The sequence below is a fragment of the Scatophagus argus genome, chromosome 16 (genome assembly GCF_020382885.2).
Source record: "Scatophagus argus isolate fScaArg1 chromosome 16, fScaArg1.pri, whole genome shotgun sequence".
NCBI classification, from domain to species: domain Eukaryota; kingdom Metazoa; phylum Chordata; class Actinopteri; family Scatophagidae; genus Scatophagus; species Scatophagus argus.
The window spans coordinates 22,324,649-22,336,917 of record NC_058508.1 but is presented as its reverse complement, the minus strand read 5'-3'; the positions used below and the strand labels follow the sequence as shown (position 1 = coordinate 22,336,917).

The following is a 12,269-nucleotide window of genomic DNA, read 5'->3' as shown; positions in this document are numbered from 1 at the left end:
TAGTAAGTTTAAAAACAACTGACTGAATAAATATGAAAACTATCATCATCATCATCATCACTGATGACTCAATTCTTGTTTCTGACATTAAAAGTTCCTGCTGAGCCTTTTATGGGTTTGATTCTGCTTCTTCCTGTTTGTCCAACACAAACGCGGACCCAACATGGTTTCAAAAGGTTCCTCACACGCACCTGTGCAACCAGAGGTGGAGTGGAACTAAGTACAAGTACCTCAGGTACCTGAAGTACACATTTGAGGTTCCCGCACTTAAATGTACGTTTTCCTTCATTACGTTTATCTGACAAAGTTAGTTACCTTACAAAATAAACCTTTACACACAACACATACGCAAAGCGTTTCGTTGTAAATCTGACTGCCCGCAGAGTTGATCAGTAATTTTCTGTCACCACGAGTGGTTTCGCTTGGCCAAACTGTTGGGTAAAGTGCAGCTGCTCAAAGGTGTTTTCTAACTAACGTGTTGAAATTCTCTTCAAGCTCTCTCTGCCTTTCACACACATGAAGTTTATTATTTTAAAATAAGAGGTCGACAGGACGCAGTTCATTTGTCAGCTTTATTTTCAGATTAAAACGTACAAATTAGATGTGACAGCAACACCAACAACAAGACGAGACATCGAACATCACATCGCGAAGAGACCGACACGACTCGATGTCGACGTGGAACAAAGAGCTGATGTGTGTATAATAATAAAGAGCACACAGTGAGGTGATTACATCATCAATACCAAACCACATGTAAAATCAGTGACACTTAAACACCACACAATTTAAACTGTACAGCTGAACACATCAGGCGGTGATTTGAGTCTCAAACAGTCACTAAAAATCATCAGAACTTTAAACAAAGTTTTTATTCTTTAAAGTCAAATCAAACAGAATACACTGGATTTTTAATAATAAAAAAGTATATGGTTATTTCATATTGTATTTCTCAGTGGTGGACAGTAACTAAGTACAGTTGCTTAAGCCCTGTACAGTTTTGGACAGCTCCTTGTACTTTTCTTACTTTATTTTATGCAACATAAAGCTTCTACTCCACCACATGTCAGAGGATAATCTGCTTTTTATTTCACTGCGTTGCTCAGCTTTGGTAGCAGGTTGTGAAAGATTAAATCAGAACCCTCATTTAAAGGTTTCCCGTCTAAACTTCTCACACGGCTTCATTTCAGCGAAGACCAAAAGAGGTTCAGATTTACAATATTTCACCAAAACAAAAAACAACAACTTTCTGCTGTTTGTTTCTGTTCTTGTTCTTCAAAAATTAGACTATTTTACTTTTACTCCTACTTGTAACAGAGTATTTTTGTATTATTGTACTGGTACTTAAGTAAATGACCTTAGTCCTTTTTCCACCACTGGCATTTGTTTGGTCTACACTCAAAACACACAGTTAAAGTAGTTTTACTTGTGATTGGGTGCTTGAGGTCATCAGAGGCGTGTCAGGTCGTCATGGCCACCAGGTTTGGTGCTGTTGACCCTGACGTCTGTATTCAGCCATCGCTGCATGAGAGCAGAGGAGTCTGCGAAACAGGGAATACACTTTACTTTCATTTACTCTGATACAAATACTTTTATTTTAACCACGTCGTTGTTTTCCGTATATGTTTTCTTCACTCTGCCTATGCTGCACACCAGTGGGTGTAAAAGTAACCCATGAGACAACGGGATTCACGAAATGAAGTATTAGGTGTGCCTCCTTCTGTCTTGTGAAGTACTGTGGTGTGAAGCAGCAGCTCTCACCTGCAGCCTGTTTCTGTTGTCTTTGCTTGTCTTGACTTCTCTCTCTCCCTGCAGCTGAGATCGACAGAGCTGCCATCTTACAAACGCTGATCCTCTCCTTGTTGCCTCCAGTCGCGCTGCCGGTGCTTCTGACTGGCCAGTCGCTGCTGCTGATGACCCTTCCCCCGGTGCTATTGGTTCTCCCGGACCCAGAGGAGCTGCTGATCCTTCCCCCGGCCCTGCTGCTAATTCTGTCGCTGCTATCTGCGCTGCTAAGCTTAGAACCACTTCCTGAGCTGCTAATGCAATTCCCACCAGCTGCTGAACCGGTCAGCCAGCCAAGACTGCCCATACTGACATGCATCCTCCCGCCCGAGCTCGGGGCTTTTTGGCTGCTGATTTTCCCCCCTCCACCTGATCGCCCTATGCTGCCCAAGCTGCTCTTACGTGCGCTGGCTGAGCTGTAAACAGGCTTCCATTCGCTGCTGCCGGTGCTGGAGTATCTCCCAGAGGTGCTGGTCTTGTAGCTCCCAGATGAGCTGCTGAGTCTGCCACCACTGCCTGAACTACTCAACCTACCACCACTTCCCACGCTGCTACTGCGCTTAACAACACTGCTGGGGTTGAGCTTCCCACCACTCCCAGCACTGCTGAGTTTTGGCTCACTGGTTGTGTGTCTGCTCGAGTTGGCGCTGACACTAACTCTGTCTGCACTACTGGCACGACTCAAACGTCCAGTACTCCCACCATAAACTCTCCACTCTCCGCTCCCTCCGTTAGCAAACCTCCCTGTTTCTAAAGACCCCGATGGGCTTGTTTGTTGTTTCACAGATGTTGATTCTTCTTCCTTGTCTGCACTGGGTAAGCTATTGCTACTTGCCGAGATGCTGATACGTCCAGTGCTCCCGCCGTAGACCCTCCACTCTCCGCTGCCTCTGCTGCCAAACCTCCCTCCTCCTGGTGGGCTTGTTGGATGCTGCGTGGTTGTTGGCAGGTTTTCTTTTCTGTTTTTGTGAAGTAAACTATCGCTGCCAGCCAGGCTGCTATGTATGAGACTGCCACCACAGACCACCCACTCTTCACTCCCAGTGCTACTAAACCTCCTTGTTTCTGGCGCACTTGTCTCAGGGGGTGTGGTCGCTGATGGGATTTCTTCACTCCGTGTCCTGGGTAAGGTCTTCTTACGCCCAAGACTGCCGCTGTAAACTATCCACTCTCCACTGCCCCGACTGCTAAATCTGCCTTTTTCTTGAGGGGTTTGTGCAGGTTTTGTGGCCACTGATGGGCTTTCTTCTTTTCCTTCGCTGTTTAAGCTAGTACTGCCATCCAGGCTGCATCCATCCCTCTGCTCGCCACTTTTGCTAATGCTGAGCTTCCCTGTGTCTTGTTGGCCTGTTGCATGAAGTTCAGCTCCTGTCAGGTTTTCTTTGCTCCTTGTGCTAGTTTTGTGCCCCACGCTGCCCCCATAGACCATCCACTCTCCACTGTCACGCCTAAATCTTCCCTGTCCCCCTGCTGTAGTGGCAGCTTCTGCATTACCGCCGACTGTACCTGATGAATTAGCAGTTGTGCCACCAGAACCAGCTGCCAGATCACTGGCCCATCCGCTGTTACTGATAGCCATAACTCCTGAATTACTAGTCACAACACTAAATGTAGTTCCCTCATTGGGTGGGACAGTACTGATGCTAGTAGATTTAACACACTCATTTAACAGTCCTTTGCTGTTATCTGGTATGTTGGCTACCAGTCGATCACATTTTTTCTGTCCCTTCACGTCTTCTTCTGTAGTCTCTTTCTGGTCATATGAGCCACAACTGCCTCCTGGACCGCCACCTGACTGCTGGACATTCTTGTTATATGCAGTATCACCTACATTTCTGACTATGTGCTGGTTCCCCAAACTAAGCTGTTCCTCTTTGTCTGGCATGATGCTATGATGGTCCTGACCACCCAACTCCAAGCCCACAAGGCTACTAAGCAGATGGCCAAGCCCATGACTGGTTGGTCGAGTAGGTCTTCTTACTTCGTACGAAAAAACATGAACTTCTTCAGGACTCAGAGGCTCTTCAGACTTGAAAGAACTCAAAGTCATGCCAGAATCTGTTAAATGTGTAGACTTTTTTGACTCTGCGGTTCTCAACAAGGCATCTTGACCTGTTAGGTTAATTGTCTTATTGTCCAACTCATTTGGGTCCACATTTACCTCACTGGTAACATGGAAACTGTTGACTGTCTTCCCATTGTGCACTTCTAGTTCTACTTTCTTCATGGTCTCTGTAATTGCAGCTTCATTCAACTTGTTGCCGTTGCCATCTGGGCTTCCGGTTGAAGTAGTTGGAATGTGAGACCCTGTAACTGCATCTCCCATGATTTTGTATTGTTTGTTATTGGACGAACTGGACAGTAATAAACTCTGATCTAATCTGTGGCCAGGCACAGTGCCTTCTGCTTCTACTGCTACTTCTTCTCCCTTCTTTGCTTGTCTCTCCATATCCCTGTCACCGTTAAAGTTCAGGACACCAGAGACCTCAGCCTGAGCCTCCTCAGGTCTAAGAATGGTTTTGGTGATCACTGTTTCAATGCTTGTCTCTGTTTTATCAGCCTCTGTGGCTGTTTGTTTGGAATTAAAACTTTCTGGTTTTGCCTGACCAGCAGCACTCCTGGCAGGTTGCATGTCAGAAACCAATGTGACAATTCCTTTTGTCGCTTTACTCTCAAGGTTGTCACTGCTGTCCAGGATACCACATGAAGCATCTGCAGTGACAGACCCTGTAACTGCACCCTCCACGACTTTGTTTTGTTCACTATTTGAAACATGGGACAATGCAGAACTCTGATCTAATCTGAGGGCAGGCAAATTCACTTCTACTTCTTCCTTCTCCTTCTGTCTGTCTATGTCCCTGTCATCCATCAGAGCCAAGTCACCAGAGACCTTATCCTGAGCCTCCTCAGACCTGAGAATGTGAGATCCAGAGACACAGGATTCTGTGATAGCAACTTCGTCTGAATCCCTGACAGCCTCAGCTTGCATTTCCAGTCTCAGAGGCACAACCTGTAGAGGATCCTGGTTCTCAGTCTGGATGGAAGCCTCCAAACTATTCATCTGAGCTGACACCACAGTCGCTGTCTGCTGTACCTCGGCTGCAGTTTGTTTGCTAAGATCGGCTATTGTCATATGCATTAAGACATGTGGTCCTTGCTTTACTTCTGGTTCTGCACAGGGAATGGTTTTGGTGATCACTGTTTGAATGCTTGTCTCTGTTTTATCAGAATCTGTGGCAGTTTGTTTGGAATTAAAACTTTCTGGTTTTGCCCAACCAGCAGCACTCCTGGCAGGTTGCATGTCAGAAACCAAAGTGATAATTCCTTGTGCAGTTTTAGTCTCAAGGTTGTCACTGCTGTCCAGGATACCAGATGAGGCATCTGCAGTGACAGACCCTGTAGCTGCATCTGTCAGAGTCAAGTCACCACAGACCTTATCCTGAGCCTCCTCAGACCTAAGAATGTGAGATCCAGAGACACAGGATTCTACTACGACAACTTCCCCTGCTTCAGCTTGTATCTCCAAACTCAAAGGCTCCATCTGTCCATGATCCTGGTTCTCAGCTTGGTTGAAACTCTCAACACAATTCATTTGAACTGACACCACAGATTCTGTCGCTTTCTTTGCCTCTGCAGAAGCTTGTACGCTGGGTTCAGTTGTGGTTATATGTGTCATGAAATGTGGTCTTTGCTTCACGTCTTGTTCTGCAAAAACAATGCTTCTGGTAATCTCTGTTTGAATGTTTGTCCCTGTTTTATTAACCAGCAAACCAGCCTCTGTGGCAGTTTGTTTGAAAGTAAAACTTCCTGACTCTGGGTTTGAATCTTTGGCTGCAGCTCCTTTGTCTACACCGTGTCTAATCTGATCAATAACAAGCGACAAGTTCTGCAAATCACCATCTTCAGTGTGGACTTTATCTTCCACAGAGGGGCTCTGCTGGTTGACCGTGGCACTGATGCTCATGGGTTCCCTCCTGGCTGTTTCAGGAAAAGCTTCTGTTCCCTGGTTTTCAGATTTGATGAATGAATCAATCAGATTTGAGGTATAAATTGATGTAATTGGTGAGTTCCTTGAATGTTTGTCATGGAACCTGGTAGACTGGACTGTGGTCACCATTTCTGATAGTGGGGAAGCTATGGGTGTATGGATGTGGCCTCCAGAGGCAGCCTGAGCCTCCGTCATTCTGAGACTTCCTTCCTGAACAGCGGACAGAGTGAGTGCTCTGTCCACTCTGATGTTGCTCCTGAAGGCAGAGGGGCTGGATGTAACACAGAAAGATGTGAAGTTTGACACCGGCACTGGGTGAAGACTTGAGACCCTGCAAACAACAGGAAATATAAAGAAAAGAATGACAAGATAAAAGCTAAATTTGTTGTTTGAGGGACAATGGTACATGAAAGAAGAGTGGCTTTTGGTCCTGCAATGTCTCGATAACTTCCTGGACATTTTCCTGAAAAGACATAGCATAGGAAACCACAGGCAGACTGTAAGAAATGCTACCAGAATATGATGTAGATTCAGTCTCCAGATCCCCAAGGGTACTTGATTTCAACACTACTTCAGCACAATAATACTACTAGAGTACCACACTATAGACATGAGTACCACAAACAGGCAGAATGTGTTCTGGTCATGGGTTTCACACACTTTCTGTAATAAAACATCTAACAGCAAAATTCTTAGCAGACAAAATCTTGGGGTCTGCAGTCTAATTTCCATCAGTTTAGGGGCCTTTGACTTGAAAAAAAGTTTGAAAACCAATGTGCTACATGACCACATCATACATTTATAGAACTGTGGAGGTCTGATTTTAGCAAGCAGGCAAAGTGCAACACAATCTTCATACCAAAAGTACGTACGGACTGCAGAGCATTACCTCAGTACAGACTTCCTGTTCTCTGTCATGGACTACACAGTGTGTTCACAGTGAAAGAAATGAATGGATTTTGAAACAATGGAAAAACAAAGCTAAAGCATTATGATATAAACTCTACATGATTTGTAGTAAAGGAGCTAAACCCACCAGAGTGGTTCTTTAGTAACATCGTCACATACCCCTGTGGGCTCAGTCCATCCAGCAGCCTCCTGTACTCCTGTATCTCAGCCTCCAGTCTGGTCTTGATGTCCAGCAGAGTCTGATGGTGTGCAGCCTGCTGAGCTGCAGTCTGCAGCACTGAGTCCAGGTCTGCACACAGACTGTCCGCTGTCTGCTGCAGGATCACCAACTGCTGGACAAAGGACTGGTTCTGCTCCAGACCAGAGGCCTCTAACACCATGTTCTACAGACAGACAGACAGACACACACACACACACACACACAGTGCTGAAGGTTAGTATAGTGTGAAGGGCCATCCTTCTGTAGCTTAAGATCTTAAGTTTCTGTTTATGTTGAGACAGCAGACAAAGTAAAGATGGGTTTTTAGTTGAATTAAGTTACTGATGCTAAAGCTAATTTAAAATGTGTTTGTGTTGTTTGTCACTGAGGTTAGAGCTAACCGTGACAGCTACACACTGAGGCTAAAGCTAACAGGTCCCAGGTCAGCCTTGATTAGTCCCAGAACTGTTCTGCCTGGTTTCGCTGTGCTGTGCTGCCTCGAGGCGGCGAGAACGACTGGGTCAATTGAAACTCAAACCGTGATCTTCTCAAAAACCAAGTAGTTTTGTTACTTGAACCTAAACAAACTATAACTGAAAATAGTTTAAAAATAAAACTGAAAATCATATGTCAACTATGGGTAAGTCTTAAAACAAATCATTTGGTTCACCAGCCTAAAGTGTGAGAGGCCTCGTGTTCAGCATCAGTAGATGTGCTGCTGTTAATGAGGCTTTTTCCAACGTCACCTCTCATCCAAAAATTAGCTGATGGTAAGCTAAGTCTTAATCTTGGAAAAAGTCGACCGGCAGGTTACTGCTGTTGCGTGATGTCAGTTAGCTGGACATCCTGACGTTAGCAGCAGATAAACACACATTATCCCTGTTAGTCTTACAATAGCTCCATGGTCACAAGTTTGCTAGTTTGATAACGTGCCGTGGTTGGAACAGTCAAGTCCAGAAGTTTAAACTCACCTGAGTCTGCAGTTGTCTCAGCTCTTCTTCCAGACTCACTGCTGTCGTCCTCAGTTCTTGCAGCTCGACTCGGATCACCTCCGACTCTTCTGGAGGCTCAAAGGCCACCTCAGGAGAACTCAACATGGATATCTGAACACAACACACCTGATGTGTTTACACAGTGAAGATGCACTCGAACAAAGAACTGTGGCTACAGAACATTTAAAACTGATCATTCTTATGCTTCGTTTATTTCTAAATGAGAGTGTGCTGTCAGTGTTTGTCCACCTGATTGTTGAACCAGCACTCATTCTGGTTGTTGTCGGGCAGCACGACACCTGTCTGTCTCAGGCCATACAACTGCTGGATCAGGTCTAACGACTCCACCGGGTGCATCTCCACACTGACGCCCCCTGACATCTGGGCCAGGAGACCCTGCATGTCCTGGACAGGTAAACGAGAAACATGACGCAGATGCAGTTCTTCCATTTGAATTATCCAGGTGACTGTTCAAACTGTTTTACCTGTTCGTGTTGTATCTGGAGCTCAGTCAGGTGTTGTGTTCGATCGTTCAGCTGATTATGGAGTTCCGGCAGTCTGTGGACTTGCAGTTCCTCATCCAGCAGCCTCAGGTTGCTAAGCTCCACCTCCAGAGCACCACGACGCTCACACTCCTTTTCATACCTGTTCACAGAGCAGGGGATGATGGGGTCTGTCTACATGTGTTCTGCACGTGTGTCCTGCTAAGAGCTGAAGATGCGTGGATCTACCTGACACTGAGGTCGAAGACGGTGAGCTCTGCGTTGAGCAGCTGCAGCTTCACTTGAGCCTGGGCTGAGAGACAGTTGCTGATCTGAGAGTAAGAGAAGAGAGAGGAAAACTTTATTGGCAGCAACGGTTGTGTTACAGCATGTTGGAACTTTGGATACTGCTGCTATAGACCAGCCGAGTCACAGGACTTGGATTTGCACCGATACTTGGGCCTGATACAGTCTTCAGCTAAAAAATATGTGCAGCTTTGGACTTGCTGGTCTTGGCTTGGGACTTATTGGTTGGGGCCTGGGCCCTGACTTGGAGGTTGCTGGTCTTGACTCAGGAAATTACGTTGCACTACATTGTAAATGGCAGCCAAGTTGTTTATAGCAACTGATGCAGTTCTGCCACTTTACATTTTGTGTGCCTTTATTTTGAAGAGCACCGCTCTTCTTCTACTACTTCGTGCTGTTGCTGACGCTAAACTTCCTGCTTCCGCCTCAGCGTAACGACATCTCGTCGCTTCGGAGTTGGTAAAAGCAGGATACAAAACGAACTATTTACTTGTCACATTCTGTGTTGAAACCTGTGTGAGAGGTTATTTCATTATGGTTCGCTTCGTTGTTTTTTGTGTCGCTCGTATGTCGGACGGACTGCGGCTGACACACACGGCGGGGTGTGGAGGACAGGCTGCTAGCAGGCAGAGCTCAAACTTAGCGCCCTCGGAAGCAGAGGGAGATACGACGAGGTTATGGTGTGTGTTGTATTCATTGTAAAAGAGTTGTTCATTTATCTAAAATGAAAGGAAATTGTCATTAGTTTTGTTTAAATAAGAGCTATAATGCGTAGCAGTGCAAAAGGTTAATTTCATGTAAAAAAATCAAATTAAGTTTGCTAAAATTATTTGTATTAAGCTAAATGTAATGAGTTCTGTGTATTATTTGTGAAAATGTGGTACTATAGCATTTGTATTTCTTGCTTCTTTTCGCGGTGTCAGAATGCCAGTGGAAAAAGAGGAGGGAATTAAAGTTGCACCAGTTTGAAGCTCTGCATTTTGCGTGGTTAATCCAAGTGGGCCGCTACAGACATGACTTGAGATTTTTTGGTGTTCGCTATGAACTTGAGTCAGGACTTGTTGGTCTTGACTTGGGACTAACAGCAGTGAGCATACAGTGTGGTGTTCAAAGTAAAACCGTTCTTTGTGGTGCACATTTGTGTTCCTGTTTGACCAGAAAGTTTCCAGCACAGATGAAATGTCACAGCGTTCTCAGGCCTGTTGGATTCACCGTCCTCAGACTCACGTCAGGTCCTCGAGGCAGAAGCCTTTTATTTGTGCAGAGATAACTGGGTCATTAATAACAGACATACTGTGTTGTTGTCATAGGACATGTTGAAGTGCAGCTTTAATCCCTGACATTTGAATCGGTGACATTTCAGATGTGTCAGACTCGTCTCAACCTGCCTGACCTTTAAGCAGATACACAACATCCTGACGAGTCACAACCGGCCTGAGATGCTACAGTTTAACATCAGTTTACCCGCCCAGCCTGCTTCGGCCTTCGTCTGGTCCTTTGTCCTGGTTTGGCCCCAGGACAAAATGGTTTCATTTCTTTTATTTGTTTAAGCATCTGTTCTTTGTTGTTGTTCTGAATAATATTGTCAGAGGTAGAGGTCAGAACCTTTGTTACAGTAGAAGTACTAATACCACACTGTACAAATACTCTGTTATGAGTAAAATGTTACAGTAAAAGCATGTCAGTATCACCAAGAAGGTGTACTTAAATTACTGAGTGCAGTAAACTGTTGTCCTGTCCTGTCTGACCTCAGATCAGCTGACTGTGACTCCTGTTGGAGTTTCCTGTTGGAACTCATTTTGACCGCAGCTGATGATTCATCTGCTGATTATTTTCTTTGTTTTATGGGATATTTCTGTGGTGTGTGTGTGTGTGCGTGTGCGTGTGTGTGCGTGCGTGCGTGCATGCGTGCGTGCTACAGTGTGGTCCATGCAGCTGACCTGCTCCTGCAGCAGGGACACTGTCCTCAGGTGTCTGTCCAGCTCCATCAGCTCTCTGGGACACTTCCTGTTCAGCTCCCTCTGGATCTCACACTCCAGATGCTGATTGGTCGCCTCCAGATGCTGGACCTGCCAATGAGAAGAGCCCAGAAATGAATCGATTATCAGCTGGGATGACCTGATTGATGACCGGTTTGTTGTTGTTTGTTCAGAGCAGCCCGAAGGCCTCAGTCTGATTCAGTTGTTGTGGGGCACCATAATTAACAGTTTTGTTATTCTGTACACCACACTGTATACGGAATTTATTATCTAATATTTCAAAGTATCACAGTCCCGTTCCTTTAGATTGCCAGCTAAATGTAAATGTCTCAAAGTAAAGGTACTCAGAGTGCAGCAAAGCGTGTTCCTGTGGTCTCTGATGTATCAGTGGGTTAATCATCCTCTGGGATCCTCGTGTGTTTGGGGTCCGGCTGTCCTGGGAGAACCGGGACCTCCAAACAGGTTCCTGAGCTCACACAAACAGCCTGTTTTCAGGCTGAAGGAAGAGGAAGATTTTCATCTTCATCCCTCAGTTTATCACAGACATTCAGCATCAACACATCTGGACACGAACTGAAGCTGCAGTGAAAATATGCACCTCTGAGATGTAATGCAGTAGAAGTATCATTTGGCAGAAAATGGGAATACTCAACCAGAGTACATGGAAGTACATTGAATTTGTACTTAAGTACAGATCTTGAGTAAATGTATTTTGCTACATTTTACAACGGGAAGTAAGAGAAAGTGTTGTACAAGACAAAAAAATAGTAATTTTAAACTGCATTACCACAAGAACTGAGAAGTATTACTTTTTATGTTCACCTCTTTTTAAAACAATAATTATCAATTACAAAGCATGTTTTCACCTGATGCATCAAAGACAAATGATATCTGAAGATGTCAAATAAGACCAAAACTTTACTCAAGTCAAGTCAAAACTCTGTTAAGAATTTTTTGTTTTCCCACTTTTAAAAGTATAATTAATCTTCACTTAAGAATTTTAATTAATTTTGAGCTGCTGGGTCATTCAGGCATAGAAGAAGGGCAGCTTTGCATGTTTCATCTCCTTCATCAAAGAGTAAAAAGTAGACATAAAGATAAGAAATCCTAAAACAAATGCAGTATTTGTTTCAGTCCATGCAAAACTTTTCTTGATTTTCATGTCAGTTTAACTTTGGAAATAAACAAATACTCTATTCAGTCCAAGCAAAACTCCATTAAGAAATCTGGCATTTTAATGTTCGGTGATTAATCATCATGTTTTGCAAATAAGTCTACTTTTGGAGTTCTTGTGAGGAAACTTTTGGTTCCACCTCATGCATCTCCTACCTGCTGCAGGTACATGGCCAGTCTGTTGTTCAGCTGTTGCAGTGTGACTTTCTCTCTGGACAAGCAGAAGCTCCTGCTGCTGTCTGGAGCCAAGGCAGCAGCTGCAACGGCAGGAGCTGCGCTGTAATGCACCAAACCTCCAGGTACATGATGAACATGATAACCCAGAGCTGCCTGGGTCGCTCTGCCTGCACGGAGAACCTGCCACGGTGACATCTCATCACTCAGTCGTGGTTGCTTTTATCACATTTAGTTTCATCTATTCTCCTTAACGCTCACTGCTCAGATGAACTTTTCTGT

General features: G+C 44.8%; 1 protein-coding gene across 1 annotated transcript; it reads right to left on the bottom strand.

Annotated features, from left to right (window-relative positions):
* Positions 1-558: 558 nt before the first annotated feature.
* On the bottom strand, positions 559-12,185 carry LOC124073108. Its single transcript, XM_046415082.1, has 9 exons — positions 11,970-12,185; positions 10,602-10,730; positions 8,605-8,687; positions 8,359-8,518; positions 8,123-8,278; positions 7,853-7,984; positions 6,842-7,065; positions 1,762-6,104; positions 559-1,541 (listed from the first exon to the last, which is right to left on the bottom strand). The coding sequence occupies exons 1-9, from the start codon at positions 12,183-12,185 to the stop codon at positions 1,450-1,452; spliced, it is 5,535 nt and encodes a 1,844-aa protein (XP_046271038.1). The 3' UTR covers positions 559-1,449.
* Positions 12,186-12,269: the final 84 nt, after the last annotated feature.

What these genes read in the sequence shown, in the direction of transcription:
- LOC124073108 (XM_046415082.1), bottom strand. Translation starts at nt 12,185, where the DNA reads ATGTCACCGTGGCAGGTTCTCCGTGCAGGCAGAGCGACCCAGGCAGCT. An exon ending in TCCAGATACAACACGAACAG is followed by an intron (nt 8,279 to 8,358) that starts GTAAAACAGTTT and finishes TTACCTGTCCAG; the next exon opens with GACATGCAGGGTCTCCTGGC. An exon ending in AGTGCTGGTTCAACAATCAG is followed by an intron (nt 7,985 to 8,122) that starts GTGGACAAACAC and finishes TGTTGTGTTCAG; the next exon opens with ATATCCATGTTGAGTTCTCC.